The sequence below is a fragment of the Bos indicus genome, chromosome 8 (genome assembly GCF_029378745.1).
Source record: "Bos indicus isolate NIAB-ARS_2022 breed Sahiwal x Tharparkar chromosome 8, NIAB-ARS_B.indTharparkar_mat_pri_1.0, whole genome shotgun sequence".
Taxonomy (NCBI): domain Eukaryota; kingdom Metazoa; phylum Chordata; class Mammalia; order Artiodactyla; family Bovidae; genus Bos; species Bos indicus.
The window spans coordinates 38,196,926-38,218,009 of NC_091767.1; the positions used below are offsets into that span (position 1 = coordinate 38,196,926).

Genomic DNA, 21,084 nt, shown 5'->3' on the forward strand with positions numbered 1-21,084 from the left:
GTGCTGTGGTCCATGCAGTCAGCAGAGTTGGACATGACTGAGAGACTGAACTGAACTGAACTACATACAACCGCCCCATATACTTAATCATCCCTAGATTACTTATAATACCTAATACAATGTAAATGGTATATAAATAGCTTTAAGTACAATGTGAATGCTATCTAAATAGTTGTAAATATGATGTAAATGATATGTAAATAGCTGCCAACACATGACAAAATCAAATTTTGCTTTTTGGAACTTTCTGAAAAGTCTTTTTTCTGAATGTTTTTGAATCTTGGTTGAACTCCACAAATTCGGAAGCTGTGGATCCTGGAGGGCCTGCTATCTTCACATTAGCCCCAAGCTAGGTGGGGGCAGAGCCCACAGGAGCTTGGAAAGTTTGATCCTGTAGTGATTAGAGTATGTCTGTTACAGGATTAAAAACTGGTATGTCTCAAGTTTGAACATATTTATGCTTCTAACTCTTATCTATAATTAATTATTTTGCTCTTCTTTTATGCTAATTGGCCTCTAAATTTTTTCAGGTGTTTTATCCAGGTGTGTAAGATGTTGGCAACTGTGAGTGGTGCTGATATGTATCTGGAGGCCCTGAACTGATGTAGGATGTGGCAGTGGGTCCCTGGTTAGTATAGGGAGTGGTGAAGGCATATGTGCAGGATGGGACAATGGAAGTAGGAGGCTGTAAGAGGCAGGAGGCTGCAGAACCAATGGACAAGAAAGGCACTGTGCTGTCACTGAGGTTCTTTTACTGGACACATGAGCTTGCACTAACATCTTCAGCTCTGCTGGGAGGTAGGAGAGAATGTGTTTTTTTTTGCAAAAGGAAAAGTCAGATTCCTCCACCATTCTAGTTGAGAGTTTAGGGTCTCCAGATAAACATCAGCATCTCTCTTAGCAGCCCCTAATGTTTTATGTACTTGTCTAGGTTCTAGGGAGAGGATACAGTTTTACTTACAACACTCCCTGGCCCATCTCCCTCCTGGACTATTGTGCTGGCTTCTTACTATCTCTCCCTATTTTCAGAGTCTCCCCTCTGACCCATCCACACTACCAGTAGATTCATCTTCTATTATGTGGGGGAAAATTATATTATTCAATAATCTTTGTCACTCAAAGGTTAAACTCTTGATTTGACAAAGTCCTTCAAAGATTGCTCTCATTTGAGAGCTGGACCTTTTGTCCTCCTGGCATAATATGGAACAGGGACCTGTCCTCCTTGCACAGGATCTTAATTGAAGCTGGCTTTGCTGAGTTGGGTGTCTGCTAGGCACTGCTAATTAATCTCCCTTCCTACTGGGCTTCTCAATCACCGTACCCTAAGAAGACTTTGGAAAGTGATTTCATTTCTTACATGATTATTCCTAAGGATACTGTACTTGGGTATCTCCTCAGATACTGTTTTATTGTACATTCACTTTTATGTCCTAAACTTTCAGTGGAAGAAGGCAAGATTGTCCATTATAAGGCAATTGGGTTATATTTACTCATGAAATTGATACTTACAAACTGATACTTCTCTCTTGTTAGCCTAGTCTGACAAACTGACACATCTCTCTTGCATTTATTTACTGTGAAAACAAATGGGATGGGAGGGCATGGCCAAGGGTGAGAATGTTTTCATTGAGGATAAAGGAGGATTAATGAGAATAATAGTCACTTAGAGTTCAGTAGAATTAAAACACTGGGAAGCATTTTCCTAGCCAGTTTGCTATCTTAGATGGCTGTGCCTAGATTTGTAACGATAAAATCAATAAATCCCAAGATTCAGTGACTGAGTCCCTAAGATCTTAAAGCAGGTAGACATTTGCCTAAGTAGCTAAATCTCACTTAAACTTTAGCAGCTATATGCATATGATCTAACTATAAGTGCTATAAATGTAGGAGATCTCAGTCTGGCCCATTGGGGAAAGTGTTGAAGTTGGAGTTCAACTCGGTAGTTAATTTAAAGCTGCATAGCCTTAGGTGAGTGATCCTCTTCAAGCCTCAGTTGCCAGAGCTACGTGGAAGACATTTGGTACAATTCCTGGCAAAGAGTAAGTGCTTAAAATGTCAGATGCCAATTATTATTTTATTATTATATGAATGACCCAAAACAGGGTCTGGCCTGCATCTGGGAACTTTTATAATTACTCCTTAATTACCTTAGTGCCTTAATGAAAATGCTGGTTAAAACTGCATGTGGTTCTTTTATTATAATTGATATTTTCTTGGTTGAGTGAAGGGTCTTTTATAAGTTATAGCTATAAGTGATCAGCTACTTAAAAAAGATCCTTCATATGTATTATTTAAGACCTACCAACTATTGGCATAAGGCAACTTAAAAGGGTAAATACTATTTACTAAGAGCAGAAATTTTATTTAGTGTAAATAAAACATGTGAAGGGAGCAGAAAAAACCTGGAATAAGGCAAGTGTTAAAAATTGAGAAATTCTGTCAAACAACACCAAAAAAAAAGAAGAGCCACAAAAAATTGTGAAGAGTAACTGAGAGCTGTATGGCAATTTTTTTTTTTTTTCAGATTTCTGCATCTAGTTCTTAGTGTTGCTAAGAAGATGATTCTTATATTTTCCATATAGCTGTTCTCGTGTCAATATTGAAAAAATTAGGGCTTTACACTATACCTAGAGCTCTCTTTGAGATATTTTCTCTCTGTAACATTTCTTTCTTTTCCGCAATCAGGTGAAAATGAAATCCTTGCAACTCTGCATGCCATTTCCAACAAGAATCAGATCTGGAGATCATATATTGGCATGGGCTATTACAACTGCTCAGTACCACAGACAATTTTGCGGAACTTACTGGAGAACTCAGGATGGTAATGTATTTCTTGATGAGAAACACAAGTGCCGTGATTTGATTTGCATGACTCTTCTGTTCCCCAGCTTCCTCCCACTCCCCACCAAAGTCCCAGAACTTGCCATTGTGTGTTGTTCAGGGCACAGGCTAGACTGGGTGGGAAGCACAATATCTTTTTGTCTTTTGTCTGCTTTTGCATAAGCACACAGGTAGTGCTGGTTGGTGAGGACATTTGCCCTAGATACAGTGATTCACGTCCCATCATTAGAGGAGCCAGATCTGGCCTAATCACTCTTGCATTGCTGTTAGTTTCAGTATGGTTCATTTCTTTATTAATAGGAGAGCAGGAATAAATTGTCAAAGAACTAGTGTTCTTGCTAAGTGTGTGTGTGCACGTGTGTATATATATGTGTATGTGTGTGTGTGTGCGCACACGCATGCACACACGGAAGTATTTGTATTGCTGAGGGCTTCGTTTCCACTAGGGTATTGGTAAAAGTTTGCATGGTAAGTTTGATTTCAAAAGCAAATGGCCTGTCTCCTCCTCCTTACAAAACAAGCCTCAAGAGTACATGAATGGACTGCACATTCTAGCCGTCTGAATACTGGCCAGCAGTCTCGGCTCTTGGTGGCCGAACAGAACATTGACCATATTGCTTCCTGGCTGTGAGAGGATGTGTTCATTTACTTTAGAGCCACCAGAGTTTTGAGAGGTGGACAGTGCTGTTTGCTTTTCAGTCCTGGTTTTGGGGTGATTTTAAGTATTGTTCCTTTGTATTCTCCGAAAGCTGATCTGAACCAGAGGGTGATACCGGCCCTCGCCAGCCAGGACAGGGCGGGCTGTGCACATGAGGGTGGGTAGACTTCACATTATCACCCTTCTGAATGGTTGTCATAGAGATGGAACCAACAAATTCCGCTGACGTGAGGTGAAAATAAATGAGTAACGTAGCCTCCAGAGAATACAAACATTTGGGCTCTTACAAGAAAATTTACATTAGGCCTAGATTATACTTCGTGGGATCTACTTTTGAAATTTTCAACTGCTGATAATATCAGTTAACTAATATCAAAACATTTACATTTTCCTTGTGACTGTTTCTGTTTTGTATAATGTTGGCACTGGAGTTGAATGAAAGAATCTCATGAATGTTTGTCCTACTGCAATCCCCCCCACCTCCATTTTCTTTTGGTCACAATCATAAAGAATACTGATTATTTTGGAATAAATGTTAATGCCATGTTGAATGTATCAAGCATCCTTTTTAAACAGGACAGAATGCCTTCTTGTATATGCAGATATTTTTTGTTTTTTAATATTCAGATACATCTAGGAACAGAAACCAATTGAGTTAAAATCAGTTGGAACATAGAAATTGTAGATCACAGACATTTTCTTGATCACTGGTTGCCTGAGGCAACTAAACCCTTCAATGTAGGATGGCAGGCCCTGTGCTAGCATTTTTCTCCTGAAATGAAGGTTTATTTAGTGTCTCCAGGCTTGAGACTCACCCATCTGAGTTCATTAATAAATGATTTTTAAGACTATTTATGCCTGTTTAGTAGTGTTAAAAAAAAGTGTGGACAATAAAAGAAGTTTCCAAGTAAAAGTAGTAAGATCATATAATTATCATCTTTGCAAGAAAATAATTTTAAAGCTTTCAGCCTAAGCTTAGACTTAGAGCAAGGAGAAAAAGGCTGAGCAAGGGAAGGGAAACATTAAATCCCAAAGTCTGTTAGCCAAAGGAGAGCACCGTCTTAGGTATGAAAGACTGTGTTTGGGAGGTTTAAGGCTTTTTCCAACAAGTAATTGGGAACCCATCCCCATTTGAGCAGGAAAGTTAAACATATATTTGCACCAGAAATATTTGATAATTTCCTGTTTTAAGAATTGTGCTAGGCTAGTAAGACAACAAAGAAATGGGTGGATATAGGATGACACAAAGAACATGTGTAACATAATCATCAAAAAAAAAAAAAAGATTGTGAACATGTTCCTGACACACAGATCAGATCAGATCAGTCGCTCAGTCGTATCCGATTCTTTGCGACCCCATGAATCGCAGCACGCCAGGCCTCCCTGTCCATCACCAACTCCCGGAATTCACTCAGACTCACATCCATCGAGTCACTGATGCCATCCAGCCATCTCATTCTCTGTCATCCCCTTCTCCTTTTGCCCCCAATCCCTCCCAGCATCAGAGTCTTTTCCAATGAGTCAACTCTTTGCATGAGGTGGCCAAAGGACTGGAGTTTCAGCTTCAGCATCATTCCCTCCAAAGAAATCCCAGGGCTGATCTCCTTCAGAATGGACTGGTTGGATCTCCTTGCAGTCCAAGGGACTCTCAAGAGTCTTCTCCAACACCACAGTTCAAAAGCATCAATTCTTTAGCGCTCAGCCTTCTTCACAGTCCAACTCTCGCATCCATACATGACCATAGGAAAAACCATAGCCTTGACTAGACGAACCTTTGTTGGCAAAGTAATGTCTCTGCTTTTGAATATGCTGTCTAGATTGGTCATAACTTTCCTTCCAAGGAGTAAGCGTCTTTTAATTTCATGGCTGCAGTCACCATCTGCAGTGATTTTGGAGCCCCCAAAAATAAAGTCTGACACTATTTCCACTGTTTCCCCATCTATTTCCCATGAAGTGATGGGACCGGATGCCATGATCTTCGTTTTCTGAATGTTGAGCTTTAAGCCAACTTTTTCACTCTCCACTTTCACTTTCATCAAGAGGCTTTTTAGTTCCTCTTCACTTTCTGCCATAAGGGTGGTGTCACCTGCATATCTGAGGTTATTGATATTTCTCCCGGCAATCTTGATTCCAACTTGTGTTTCTTCCAGTCCAGCGTTTCTCATGATGTACTCTGCATATAAGTTAAATAAACAGGGTGACAATATACAGCCTTGACGAACTCCTTTTCCTATTTGGAACCAGTCTGTTGATCCATGTCCAGTTCTAACTGTTGCTTCCTGACCTACATACAAATTTATCAAGAGGCAGATCAGGTGATCTGGTATTCCCAACTCTTTCAGAATTTTCCACAGTTTATTGTGATCCACACAGTCAAAGGATTTGGCATAGTCAATAAAGCAGAAATAGATGCTTTTCTGCTACTCTCTTGCTTTTTCGATGATCCAGTGGATGTTGGCAATTTGATCTCTGGTTCCTCTGCCTTTTCTAAAACCAGCTTGAACATCAGGAAGTTCACGGTTCACATATTGCTGAAGCCTGGCTTGGAGAATTTTGAGCATTACTTTACTAGCGTGTCGGAGAAGGCAATGGCACCCCACTTCAGTACTCTTGCCTGGAAAATCCCATGGACGGAGGAGCCTGGTAGGCTGCAGTCCATGGGGTCGCTAGGAGTCGGACACGACTGAAGTGACTTGGCAGTTACTAGCGTGTGAGGTGAGTGCAATTGTGCGGTAGTTTGAGCATTCTTTGGCATTGCCTTTCTTTGGGATTGAAATGAAAACTGACCTTTTCCAGTCCTGTGGCCACTGCTGAGTTTTCCGAAGTTGCTGGCATATTGAGTGCAGCACTTTCACAGCATCATCTTTCAGGATTTGAAATAGCTCAACTGGAATTCCATCACCTCCACTAGCTTTGTTCGTAGTGATGGTTTCTAAGGCCCACTTGACTTCACATTCCAGGATGTCTGGCTCTAGGTCAGTGATCACACCATCATGTTTATCTGGGTCGTGAAGATCTTTTTTGTACAGTTCTTCTGTGTATTCCTGCCATCTCTTCTTAATATCTTCTGCTTCTGTTAGGTCCATACCATTTCTGTCCTTTATCGAGCCCATCTTTGCATGAAATGTTCTTTTGGTATCTCTGATTTTCTTGAAGAGATCCCTAGTCTTTCCCATTCTGTTGTTTTCCTCTATTTCTTTGCATTGATTGCTGAAGAAGGCTTTCTTATCTCTTCTTGCTATTCTTTGGAACTCTGCATTCAGATGCTTATATCTTTCCTTTTCTCCATTGCTTTTCGCTTCGCTTCTTTTCACAGCTATTTGTAAGGCCTCCCCAGACAGCCATTTTGCTTTTTTGCATTTCTTTTCCATGGGGATGGTCTTGATCCCTGTCTCCTGTACAATGTCACAAACCTCATTCCATAGTTCATCAGGCACTCTATCTATCAGATCTAGGCCCTTAAGTCTATTTCTTACTTCCACTGTATAATCATAAGGTCATAAGGTCAGGTCATACCTGAATGGTCTAGTGGTTTTCCCTACTTTCTTCAATTTAAGTCTGAATTTGGCAATAAGGAGTTCATGGTCTGAGCCACAGTCAGCTCCTGGTCTTGTTTTTGCTGACTGTATAGAGCTTCTCCATCTTTGGCTGCAAAGAATATAATCAATCTGATTTCGGTGTTGACCATCTGGTGATGTCCATGTATAGAGTCTTCTCTTGTGTTGTTGAAAGAAGGTGTTTGTTATGACCAGTGCATTTTCTTGGCAAAACTCTATTAGTCTTTGCCCTGCTTCCTTCTGTATTCCAAGGCCAAATTTGCCTGTTACTCCACGTGTTTCTTGACTTCCTACTTTTGCATTCCAGTCCCCTATAATGAAAAGGACATCTTTTTTGGGCGTTAGTTCTAAAAGGTCTTGTAGGTCTTCATAGAACCGTTCAACTTCAGCTTCTTCGGCATTACTGGTTGGGGCATAGACTTGGATTATTGTGATATTGAATGGTTTGCCTTGGAAACGAACAGAGATCATTCTGTCGTTTTTGAGATTGCATCCAAGTACTGCATTTCGGACTCTTTTGTTGACCGTGATGGCCACTCCATTTCTTCTGAGGGATTCCTGCCCACAGTAGTAGATATAATGGTCATCTGAGTTAAATTCACCCATTCCAGTCCATTTAAGTTTGCTGATTCCTAGAATGTCAACATTCACTCTTGCCATCTCTTGTGCGACCACTTGCAATTTGCCTTGATTCATGGACCTGACATTCCAGGTTCCTATGCAATATTGCTGATTACAGCATCGGACCTTGCTTCTATCACCAGTCACATCCACAGCTGGGTATTGTTTTTGCTTTGGCTCCATGCCTTCATTCTTTCTGGAGTTATTTCTCCACTGATCTCCAGTAGCATATTGGGCACCTACTGACCTGGGGAGTTTCTCTTTCAGTATCCTATCATTTTGCCTTTTCATACTGTTCATGGGGTTCTCAAGGCAAGAATACTGAAGTGGTTTGCCATTCCCTTCTCCAGTGGACCACATTCTGTCAGATCTCTCCACTATGACCCGCCCATCTTGGGTTGCTCCATGGGAATGGCTTAGTTTCATTGAGTTAGACAAGGCTGTGGTCCTAGTGTGATTAGATTGACTAGTTTCTGTGAGTATGGTTTCAGTGTGTTTGCTCTCTGATGCCCTCTTGCAACACCTACTGTCTTACTTGGGTTTCTCTTACCTTGGTTGTGGGATATCTCTTTACAGCTGCTCCAGCAAAGCGCAGCCATTGCTCTTTACCTTGGACGAGGGGTATCTCCTCACCGCCGCCCTTCCTGACCTTCAACGTGAGATAGTTCCTCTAGGCCCTCCTGCACCCGCGCAGCCATGGCTCCTTGGACCTGGGGTTGCTCCTCCCCGCCACCGCCCTTGGCCTCCGGCGTGGGGGCATGGGGTAGCTCCTCCCGGCGGCAGCCCCTGACCTCAGACGCGGGCTAACTCCTCGTCGCCGCCCCTGATCTCGGACTCTGGGTATCTCCTCTAGGCCGTTCCTGCTCCGTCGCAGTCTGGTACTCTTGGCTGCTGCCCCTGACCTCGGACATGGGGTAACTCCTCTTGGCTGCTGCCCTTCGGGTATGGGGTCCTCCCGGCTTCTGCCCCTGACCTCGGACGTGGGGTGGCTCCTCTTGGCTGCGCTTTAGCGCGCCCGTTGCAGCTGCCTGCGCTTATGACCTGACACACAGAAGATAGTTAATAAATAGTAGCCAATGTCTTTAATATTTAGAACATAATAAATAAAAAGAAAGTAAAGATTACACTAATCTTTCCACCCAGAAAAAACTACTGTTTACATTTTGGTTCACACATTTCTACAAATTTACAAAACCAAGATTGTGGTATTTTATATTTTACTTTTTAAATTAATGTATCATGAGCATCTTCTGTGTCAGGAAATCTTTTATATATCATTTTCACAACCCATAGTATTATATGCATGTTCTCTTATTTAATCATTCTCCTTTTAGTAGACAGTTTGTTGCTCATTTTTCAATATTATATTCAGTGCTGTGATGAATTCTTTGGATGGGCTGGCTGATATATGTATATGCTTGGCTTTTTGTGTGTGTGTATGTGTGTCTAATTCTGTGTCTGTCTACATGTCAAATAATGATAGTGAGTAAAATGAAAATTTCATGTTAGCAGGCAATTTAAGCATATGTCTTTCTGTTGCAGACACATGTATGAAGATCTTGTCTGATCTGAGATCACAATTGCCCCTTGTTGATGCCTTTTGCGTGACCCCATTTCTGCTCAGATTCCCTTTCTACTTTGTCTACGTTACATGTTGTGTGCCTCATTTATTCCAGTTCACCAGCCACTTAGAATCTGGCAAACTGATTTACAGTTGCTAAGCTAGGCTGTTCAAGGAATTAATTGAAGCAAAAATGTACTCTGCTGTACAAACAGTGTGTACAGCACACACACACACTACTATACCAATGAACATTTCAGGGAAATTATTTCAACGTCTTAATGTTGTACTGCTTGGTAAGGTAAGCTCCCCCACTCTCTCCTCCCTCAGAGGTAAGAAGACATTGATTTCAAAGCCTTACCGGGAAAAAAAAAAAAAAAGATGGTAATACACTGAGTGTGATTACCATCAGGAAAGAAAGGAAAACACTCTTCAGGCTTGGAGGAATGAAAACAAAAGAGATGAGAAACAATGCTAATCAGTCCTGGGAACATGGACTCCAGTCTGACACACTTCGATAGTACAGTGAATGGATTCTTGATGAAAAGATCCCTCTGCCCAGGTCTTCAGCCATCCTCTCATCTCATTATTTAAAATGTTTATCACTCTAAAATTTTTTCATGTATTTTATCTCTCCCCACTATAATATTTTCCTTGAGATCAGAGACTGTTACTCATCTTACTTTTGATGTGTCACCTGAACTTATCATAGTTTTTGGCACTTAGTGGGCATGTAGCAAATATTTGTGGGATGAGTAAATAAATGAAGGAATGATAAAAAGTGACGAAGGCACTCAGTGGATAGACTTCTAATAACTGGAGAGTGACAATTCTTAAATTGACCTCTATTAATTTTTAGGCGCACATAGGACTTCTGATTAGTATGAACAAAACTGCTCTCCCCCAAAGCCAAAAGTCTTGAGTATTAGATATTAGATTCTTGAACCATGATTGAGGTGAGCTTTTTTCTAAAATTCTGTTTCTAATACCATAGATAGGCTCCAGTGGATTTTAAGAGCCAGTTTACAATAAAATACGTACTTATGATAAGATCCTTGAAATGTAAATGTAAGATGATACAACTTAGAGGGATAGAGAAGTATGTACTGATTATCCCCAACCAAAGGATAAGTATTATTGCCATGATTTAATTCCAAGCTTCCTTACAGAAGACAACAAGTAAGCTTATCTATGTATTATATCATTCTCAAGAGGGGAAAACTTAGTTTTCAGATACCTAATTCTAAAATGAATGCATATTGTGAACTTTTTATCAATAGTGGATTCACAGGTTGGACATAGCCTTTTGTGTCCCTTACAGGATCACCCAGTATACTCCATACCAGCCAGAGGTGTCTCAGGGGAGACTGGAGAGTTTACTCAACTACCAGACCATGGTGTGTGACATCACAGGCTTGGACATGGCTAATGCATCCCTGCTGGATGAGGCCACCGCGGCTGCAGAGGCGATGCAGCTCTGCCACAGGTGAGAGGCCCAGAGCAAGGGACATTGGCCAGTCTCACCACCGCTGTGTGGGTGGGTCTTCCCCTGCCCACCCCCCCCACACGTGTATGAGATATATTACATCAGTATCATTATACAAGTTAGTTGAGATAATAAAAGATACAAAATATAGTGCCTTTAAAAAGCCACTGCTGTTCATTGTTTAACATTATGTTCTTAAAGATGTTTTGCTCATCACATACATAGTGTTGCTCAGGGATGTTGCAGCAGCTCTGAGGTAGCATCACGGACTGATACCCACCTCTCTGCCTCATCTTCAGTGTGAGGCTTTCATCCTGTAGATGGAAGAAAAGGATACAACCTGAAAGTTGCAAGTTAAGTTTTATCCAGGGATCTTACTGAGAACAATAGTCCCAGAGACAGTCTTTCATACAGCTCTGAGGAACTGCTGCCAAGAGGTCAGGGAGGAGCCAGAATATGTAGGAACTTTTTGCTGGGGGAAGAAAATCCCATGTAGTCCAACATCAAAAGATTACTGCAAATCACAAAGAACAGACATCTCAGGTTAATGATGTTAATGCTTTTTAGTGTATGGGAAGATGCAAGAATCTGGGCTCATTGAAATTATTCCTTAGAAGTGCTTCTTAACTATCTTAGGTATCTCCAAAGCGTATAATACTTCCTGTTTTTCTCCATCCTGAACTATCAGGGTACACCATCAGTGGGCAGCTACAGTGCCGAGTGGCTTTATCCTTGCAGAACTGGAATGGCAGGCAACATTCTTTGTTTACTGCAATGGTAGGCAATGGCCCCTGTCTACAGTCCTCCTGATCACAAGATGACTTGCTGGAGCTCTAGCCATCATGTCTGCATTCAGGAAGAAGTAAAGGGCACTTTTAGCAAAATAAGCCAGTAGTATTTTGGAAGCCCCTACTTAGCAACTTACTTATGTTTCATTGACTACCCGTACCTACAAGTCACCTGGGGAAATGCAGTTTTTTCAGATGGGCACATTGTTGCCCTCTACATACTGGGTTTCTGTTATCATGGTTAACAGGGAGAATGCCTAGCAATCTGTAATGTAACGTGTAAATAAGTATCACTCTCTTTTATGATGAATTTCTTCTCAGGTTTTATTTAATGTTTTATAGCTTGTTTTCTTTTTCTACTTTACAATATCTGGGGGAACATTTCCCATTTCTTTAGTGAGTTTTCTAAACTATGGCTTTTATTGTGGGAGTTTTACGTAACCTCACCTCTATTGTTACACACTGTCCCCATTTTTCACTGTTATTAGATTATTTTTATGCATCTTTAGGATAAATCTTTGTCAGAAATTCTGATTATTTTCTGAGGACACATTTCCAGAAGTACAGTTGCTGGGTCATGGTTAACTTTGGTTAACATTTAGTTAATAGCTATTCTCCAGCTCCTCGCCTTCTTTCATTCTTTGTCTTGTGAATACATTTGAGTTTAACTTCCTTCTGGGTAGATTCTCATGTGGATTGTCGTAGGGAAATGTGCCCACATTGATGGCGTGTCTGTCTGAGGTTTTGGGGTGCTGGCCCTAGTCCACTGGTAGACTACAGTGGCTGACAGCTTGATCCTAGTAGAACTGGGGGGCAACATTCTTTGTTTACACTCTGAATGCCCATGTAAGTTTCCTTTTTGGCTTCCAGAGGCTTGAGGAGTGGTTAAATTGGTTCTGGTACCAATTCCAGTCAGGGAGGGGGTTTCTTCTCACACCAGCAAACAAATACCCACTGGTGTCTGAGAATTCAATTCTCACACCACCTACCTGGAGATAGCATCAGATTCCACAGGTTCATGGATCAGATTTATAAGACTGCACCCCACCCCTCTGAACTGAACTGAAGTCGTTCAGTCGTGTCTGACTCTTTGCGACCCCATGGACTGTAGCCTACCGGGCTCCTCTGTCCATGGGGTTTTCCAGGCAAGAATACTTGAGTGGGTTGCCATTTCCTTCTCCAGGGGAACTTCCGACCCATGGATCGAACCCGGGTCTCCCGCATTGTAGGCAGAGGCTTTACTGTCTGAGCCACAAAGGAAGCCCCCATCCCTCTGCCCCTGCCCAAATTCAGATGCAAGTCATAAGCCCAGGTTGTTCTTTGTTCTCTGACCAGCTGGCTATAGATGAAGGTTCCAACAGCCCCTTTTGACTCAGGATGCCAATCTCAAGTCCAGGTTGTATTCAACCTATGGGGTTTTCATGATCCCCTCCTAAGGTTCTATTAAATTTACTAGAGTGGCTCACTGAACTCAGAGAAACATTTTACTTACTAGAAACAGTGTATTAGCAAATGATATAACTCAGGAACAGCCAGACAGGAGGTCTGCATAGGCCTGGGTATGTTGAAAGGGCTCAGAGCTTCCATGCTGCCTCAGAGTCACCCATTCTTCCCAGATCTCCGCATGTTCAGTGATTCAGAAGTTTCCTGAATTCCATCCTTTTCCTTTGAATGAGGACACTTGGTTTAGATAATCTGTAAGTACTCCTTTGGGACTTCCCTGGTGGCTAAGTGGTAAAGAATCTGCCTGCCAATGTAGGAAATGTGGTTTTGACTCCTGGGTTGGGAAGATCCCCTGGAGAAGGAAATTACAACCCACTCCAGATTCTTGTCTGGGAAATTCCATGAACAGAGGAGCCTGTCAGGCTATAGGCCATGTGGTCACAAAAAATCCGACACAACAGAGCAACTAAACAACAACAAATGCTCCTTTGGCAATAAAATTCACAAATGTTTTTATTTAGAAGACTTGGTTTCTTGTTTCTACTTGTACCTAATTACTACCCATTTGTTTCTTTTTCCTCATAGTATATTTTAAAAAATTTAAACCAGTTCAAGATTGATTTTGCTAAATGGGGTTAGAATTTGAATTGGATTTCAGTGAAATTCTGATCAGGAAACATCACCGTTAGTTATTAGTGACTGATTTTTTTTATTCTATGCTCAGACTTTCATTTAGTACCATCTCTCTTTTTGCATTCTTAGAAGATACTCTGATCTTTTTAATGTTCATGTTTGAATGCTGTTTTTCTTTTCAACAGGCAGAACAAAAGAAGGAAGTTTTTTGTTGACCCCCGTTGCCACCCACAAACTATTGCTGTCGTCCAAACTCGAGCCAAGTAATTAATTTTATTTGTATTTTGAACTCGGGAATAATATTATGCTCACCTCTGTTGTTTCTTCCTCTTATTTCCAAAGTGATTGGAGGTGAAACTGGTTTAAATTGGGGTTGTTGAGTTTTATTTTCCCTCCCACTTTCTTCCCGTGATCTTACTGGTAAGTAAACCATGTCAGAATTCAGGGGAAAATACACAGTGGATTTGATTGCCTTTGCCTTTTAATAAGTTACCACCTTGTTTTGACTTCTTTTTGTAAAAAGAAGATTAAGAATATCAAAATAATTTCAACAGTGTTTTGAAAAGTTTGAAAAGCACAGACTAAAAGTGGAACTCTCATACACTGTCCTAATTTTGTATATACTCCTACAAACATGGCTCCTGTCTGAAATTCCTACAAACGTGGCTCCTAGGAATCTACATACTACCTAGGTTAGTACAATGTAGATGAAAGCACATTTTTTTAAATTGCTGTAATCAAATAAAACAAACACAGCACAGCTGCCACATGTGGGTGTGTTTATTTGCTTTCTCCTTGTGAAAGCCTTTCCCCTGAACCCATACCACCATTCCTTCAGAAGTGGTTTTCTAACATGATAGAAATTAGATAGTTACAAGAACTAAGGAAGGTTTTCTTCCTTGTCTTACTGAGATTTCCATTCACCTAAGGCCCATTTGGCTCAGCTGGTAAAGAATCTGTCTGCAAAGCAGGAGACCTGGGTTCAATCTCTGGGTTGGGAAGATCCCCTGGAGAAGGGAAAGGCTACCTACTCCAGTATTCTGGCCTGGAGAATTCCATGGGCTTTACAGTCCATGGGGTCGTGAAGAGTCAGACACGACTGAGAGACTTTCACTAAGACCCATCTAAGGTCAACGTAGCGATGGCTCTTCCATTACCGGTATTGGTTCTATAGCCATAAGAAGGCATGTTCCTGCTCTTGTCCCAGGAGCATGTCCTGATAGGAAAGCGGGAGAGGAGCAGAAGGATAGAGGACAGAAACAAGCTGAGCTGTTGGATGCATATGAGCCAGTGAGAAGCACTGTTAGTACTGAAGGGCCAGATGTGGAATGGGGGTGTATGTGTGCATGTTGGGATGGGGTAGGCAGTGGGGCACTGAGGAAGACACCGAATAGGAATCTCTTCACGGAGAAGAAACTGTAGGTAATTGGATTTTCCCTGTAAACCAAAAACATGGTTGTTCTTTATCTTTCCAGGTATTCTGGAGTCCTCATTGAGCTGAAGTTACCCCATGAAATGGACTTCAGCAGCAAAGATGTCAGTGGAGTGCTGTTCCAGTACCCAGACACTGAGGGGAAGGTGGAGGACTTCACAGAGCTCGTGGAGAGAGCCCACGAGGCCGGGGTAGGAGAACCTTTCCTTGTGGGGGTCCGTGGAGGAGTGTCTCAACTTTGAATGATTATTGTTATTCTTTTTGGTGTGTTTCACACACCTTTATCACCTGGTATGGTAAAGCTGCCTCCTTCCTACCTCCTTTCTTCAAGTTTGCTTTCTTCACTGGCTCCTGGTACATAGTAGACACTCAGTAAATATTTTAAATGAATGAATGAGTAAACATATTTCACAGGGTACAAACCAACTCTGCCAGTCTGCCTGTAATGGAGATAATTTGATACCCTCCCACTATTCTCAGGGAAGGCCACAACCTTTTCCATTTTCTCTTATTTCCTTTCTAGAGCTTGGCCTGCTGTGCTACTGACCTTTTAGCTCTGTGCATCCTGAGGCCTCCTGGAGAATTTGGGGTAGACATCGCCCTGGGCAGCTCACAGAGATTTGGGGTGCCACTGGGCTATGGTGGACCACATGCAGCCTTTTTTGCTGTCAGAGAAAACTTGGTGAGGATGATGCCTGGAAGAATGGTGGGGGTAACAAGGTAAAGCAGCTCATGCTTCTTCCCTTTTACTGTGGTTGTGGCTTTCCCTGCTCCTTCTCTTGCTCACAAAAGTTGTTGATATCTCTTGGAATTTAACAGGGTCGTTTTGGGTCAATTAAGGAAATATAGAACATAGAGTCAAAAGAGAGAGTATATTTAGGATACTAATGTTTGGGGTATCAGTGCCCTATCTACCCCCTAACCCATCCCAACACACATACACACACACACACACCATTCTCCTATATTTAGCCCTCAAATGCCATGAATTTGTGCATATTTGGAAAAGTATGCATGCAATGTATAACACATTTGTACTGAAGTTATAGAAATGAATTTATTTAGGTTGATGAAAGCCTTGAAAGACTGAATATTTTAGGTGTGTTCTATATCTAATTAGTCTCTTTCTTGAAAGGATTAGCTTGCCATGTGGCTGTGTAAAGACAAGTGCAGTAAGAGAGTATTATGCACACATTGAGTGTGACCCACATTCTTTCCTAGAGGCCTGCCCCTTGGCTCTTTGAGTAATTTCCAAATGTACTTCCTTTTACAGTATTTTTCAAATATATCTATTTATATATCTGGTTGCACCGAGCCTTAGTTGCAGCACTGGATCTCCCGTTGTGTCATGTGGGATCTTGTTGCGGTGTGTGGGGTCAATAGTTGTGGTGCATGGGTTCAATTGCTCCATGGCACGTGGGGTCTTAGTTCCCCAACCAGGGATTGAGCCCAAGTCCTCTGCATTGCAAGGCAAATTCTTAACCACTGGACCACCAGGGAAGTCCCTCCAAATATACTTTATTGGCTGCTTCTCACAGCTAAAGATCATCAGGTTAAGAACTTAGATGAGTGCCATGATTATTACTGTGGAGATTTAGCATATTATTTTTGACCTTTCATAAAAATTGGACTATTAATGTAAGTAAGTGAATAGTCTGGAGTAGTGCTTGATGTGATGGAGATGAGAAGTTCTGAAATACTTTATTTTTGTCACATGATAGCAAAAGGCACTTTGCTTTTTAATGTAAAAATGATATTTTCTTTAGATATTTTTACATTAGCTTCTTTCAATGATGTCTCTTCACCAGATAAGATAAGGCAGAGGTTTTTCTGATTTTAAAAGAATTTCATATATCAATTACTACCTTCTAATTTTTGTATTGAACTTCCGACCTTTTTGGAAAGTGGACCAAGGAGTTGATGAAATAGAAAATAAGACTGATGAATCTCTGTGTTTATCTAGATTTTTAATTGTATTAAGAAAGAAGAGATTTTATTAGAGACAAGTGGTAAGGTTATTAACTTTATTTATAACCACATAGTTGCTCAGATTTCTGGTATAAAAATTGTTTCCCTTGTCCAGTATTTCCCTGTTCTCTGAATCTCCCAAGAAGCTCAGAGTGGAGTTTAATCCTCAATTATCATCATTATTTTAGGCAGGGAGATTACCGGGAAATTTTCTTTTAAGGTTTCCAACTTATTGTATATATCTCAGTGCCTCAAATCCTCAGGGTGCAAACTGAAAATTAGTAGTCCCATTTGGAAGAAGATAGTTTGGAAATTGCTCTTTATGGACTAGCACCTAAGTAACATTGCTGAATTCACTTCAAGGTGGGAAGGAAAGAAGCAGTTCTGTTTATGGCAGTTCTCAGTACTGTGATGATCTGTGCTGACTGAATGTTTTATTCTTGGTCCAGAGATGTCAGTGGAAAAGAAGTGTATCGTCTGGCTCTTCAAACCAGGGAGCAACACATCCGGAGAGACAAGGCTACCAGCAACATCTGTACAGCTCAGGTAGGTCACAGACCTGACCTGCTCACTGAATGCCTTATGGTCTACAGAAATGATCTCTTATTCATTTTACTGAGTTGTTGTTTCACTCATTCATCATCTACCGAGCAGCTGGCACACCAGAAATGACAAGGTCTTGTTGGTAGAGAAGCCTTGTGGTCTTGTCAGAATGCCAGTCTTGTATTTTACTGGGGTTCCATGTATGTACATACTTCACCCGTTAGGGTCTCTGGCATTCTTGGCTGCAGGGCAGCTCTGTTATGTGTAGTAACTCTCTTAAGGCTGAGATGGAGGCGCTCCAGGTTAGTGTGAAGAAGGCGAGTAAAGATACTTGAGGTGACTGTATTGAGGGGATGGTTTAGATTGGCCAGTCAGTGGTGGTCATGGGGTATTCTTACTGAGAAATCATGAGAGGTATTCCTGAAATGGATGGGATGAAAGAGGAGGAGTTACTTGAACATTGCCCAAGAGCTCAGGTTAAAGGGAGCAGTATTCATTGACACTCAGCCAATTCCTAGGATCAGGTGGATGACCACACCTGAGCGTATGATCCATTTTAGGTTCATCTCTTCTATTCAGGGCCAGAGAAAAAGATCTTGTAGATAACTCAGCAGTCAGTACAGTGTTCTTCCCCCTCAGGGCTTTGGCTCACGATACCACCACCAGATTTTAGAAAGCCTCTCCAGGGATGCAGTTGACAATAAGGTCTTCTTACAGCTTATTCTGAGTCTTCCCTGGTGGCTCAGCAGTAAAGAATTTGCCTTACAATTCAGGAAATGTGGGTTCAGTCCCTGGGTTAGGAAGATTTCCTGGAGAAGGAAATGGCTACCCATTCCAGTATTCTTGCCTAGGAAATCCCATGGACAGAGGATCCTGGCGGGCTACAGTCCATTGGGTTTCAAAGAGTCAGACACAACTTAATGACTAAACAACACCAACAGTAATAGCTTGTTCTATAGTCATTGGTCATTGAAACAGTATCCTCTGTTGGTTTGCTTGCATTATACTTTTTGTCTCAGGGAAATGGCTGCTTTTCAGGGAAGAGCTCCTTTAGTATCACAGGTAGGAGCCAGTTGTCACAAGCTTGTCCTCTGTTGACAGCAAATTGATCTTTATATGATGCCTTTACTTTCTATAGTTTACCCTTCATTTTTTGCTGAATTCTCTGCTAACATATCTTCTTTTCCTCTACTGCTTTCTGCTCATATTCTTCCAGAAGGTATCTCTCTGGTCATTAAGTACACTAAGGGTTTTTTGCTTTAAGGTTTGAATTAATTTTCCAGGTTAACTTGAGCTGTCTACAGTGAACAGAAGTTATGTTCCTACTTCTTTTTTTTCTTCTAGTTCATGATCTCTAGTTTAAAAAGGAACATGAATCAACCTCCACAAGACTTCTGTGATGGGAGATTTCCAGAGTATTCTGTGAACTCTAGCCTGAGTTTTTATTTCCAGGCAGCATAGCCACGAGCCATGATACTCTATTCTATGGATATTTTACTTCAGAAATGCACTCTCTGTAGCTATAAGGTGTTGTGATTCCTCCGTATTTATTTCTAATTGTTACATGGAGTCCACAAGAGTGTCAGTACTGTCTCTGAGATTTGGTCCAAGAAAGCCTACTGCTGTGTTCTCTGATGTCTTCTTTTCCTCATTTTCTTTACTGACTTTGATTTCACTTTATGACATTTTTCAAGAACTCTTTCTTGTTTAGAAGTTGCCACAGAGATATTCCTTTTAGCAGCCTCACAGAGGAAAAGTGTACCTAACACAATAGATCTGATACTGAACATCATCCAACTTCAAGGCACTATGTTTCTCAGCTGAGTAGTGTTTCTACTTCATGAAGTGCCCCTTCCCACCTTGGGATGATTGGCCATAAAGGTGGATCTTGAACTACTGACCTAGTATGTTAGGACAAAAGTAACATTAGTGGGACTGGAAACTTCAGAAAGACTGTGATGCTGGACTGATGAGATGTTAGGAGATGTGGGAGAATTGAATGGACTAAAGCAAATGAGGAGTCTCCTACCTCACCCGTTTGGACCAGATACCATGGATGATATTGCATGGTTAGAAGGTAGACAGGTGAGAGAAAGAGCCAGAAGGAGGAGAATCAGGAGGTGGGCCTCCATTATTTTCCCCCAAGTTGGCACTCATTTTGGTATCTGACCCAAGCCACCCTCGTTTTATCCTTCTCCATGATCCAAGGTGCCATCACAGTGGTCCCTTCCTTGCTCCCTATGCTGGACTCCTTCCCCGAATCTCTGAGAGATTCAATGCCTGTTCTTTCCCATTTTGTATCACACTAGGATACATCCCTGTAAGTACTTCTGTGAAACCTCAATCAACAGTCAAAAGAGATAACTTACCTGAGAAGGTGACCTTACTGTCAGCAGGAAATAAGCCGTAGGTTCTGGTTTTCCCTTTCTAATATATCTCCTGCCATCTCATTTTGGTTTTATTCTCTGTGTCCTGCATTTTTATCTTTGGTGGTCCTTTGCTGTAAATTTACCATTCACCTCTTGGTTGGCCGCAATTCAGTTTTTAGTGCTTTATTTGAGACTTCAAGAGAATTATGCTCCCTGAGTTCTTGTGTGTTTGAAAATTTTTGTTGCTTTTATCTTTGAAGAACCATTTTATTGAGCCTAAAATTCTTAGATCTCATTTTGTTCCCCTGAGGTCTTTGTTCCACTGTTTTCCAATGTTAAATATCACATATCTGATGGCAGTCTGATTACCCCTTTACAAATGACAAAATTATGTTGCGTGAATGGAACCTCTTATTAATGGTCACATTCAAAGGTTTAGTGTAGTGACTCTAAGGCACCTTAGATGGCAGGCAGGTTATAAATGGTTCCCAACTGCATAGAGAAGGCAGGAAGTCTGATCATTTTGCTTAGTCCCTGTTTTCAGTTTCAGTATCTGTCTTCTATCACATTGCTGAACATCATTCTTTAAATGCTCTTTGTTTAGGCTCTCTTGGCGAATATGGCTGTGATGTTTGCAATCTACCATGGGTCCCATGGGCTGGAACATATTGCTCGGAGGGTACATAATGCCACTTTGATTTTGTCTGAAGGTGAGTCAGTTGTCTATTTTAAAAATTTTGGTTGTAACAAGACTGATAATTGTGAATAAGTAAAATTAAAAACTCACTGCATGGCCAATGTCACATGCAAAATAAAAAGTCAGATAAAAACCTGGGAAGAATATTTTCAGCATCTGTGATTGACTGAGTGTTAGTATATTTAGTATACTGAGCTTTTGCTTTTGCTTTTTCCCCCAGACCCCATATACAAGAAGGATGAACACCCTGAGAAAAAACTGAGCAAAGGACATTAAATGTAATTTTAAAAGAAAGCATACAAATGAACATACATAATTTCAACACTATTAATTAAATAAATGTAAATTTAAAGAATAAAATAATGTTTCTCCCATTACACTGGCAAAGATTAAAAAAGAATACTGATATTGGTATGACTTTTATGAGGGCACTTCAACAATTTGTATCAAAAACTTAAAAAGTGTCTACAATTTGATCCAGAAATTC

General features: G+C 41.1%; 1 protein-coding gene across 2 annotated transcripts in view; it reads left to right on the plus strand.

Annotated features, from left to right (window-relative positions):
* The window catches only part of GLDC (glycine decarboxylase), an 88,121-nt gene that overhangs the window by 17,682 nt on the left and 49,355 nt on the right, over nucleotides 1-21,084 (plus strand). For both annotated transcript variants that reach the window (XM_070794572.1, XM_019965969.2), the window contains exons 3-9: nucleotides 2,686-2,821; nucleotides 10,560-10,724; nucleotides 13,774-13,851; nucleotides 15,064-15,211; nucleotides 15,544-15,740; nucleotides 17,438-17,534; nucleotides 20,505-20,610. In XM_070794572.1, coding sequence (XP_070650673.1) covers nucleotides 2,686-2,821; nucleotides 10,560-10,724; nucleotides 13,774-13,851; nucleotides 15,064-15,211; nucleotides 15,544-15,740; nucleotides 17,438-17,534; nucleotides 20,505-20,610 — 927 coding nt within the window. The remainder of the gene's footprint in view (nucleotides 1-2,685; nucleotides 2,822-10,559; nucleotides 10,725-13,773; nucleotides 13,852-15,063; nucleotides 15,212-15,543; nucleotides 15,741-17,437; nucleotides 17,535-20,504; nucleotides 20,611-21,084) is intronic.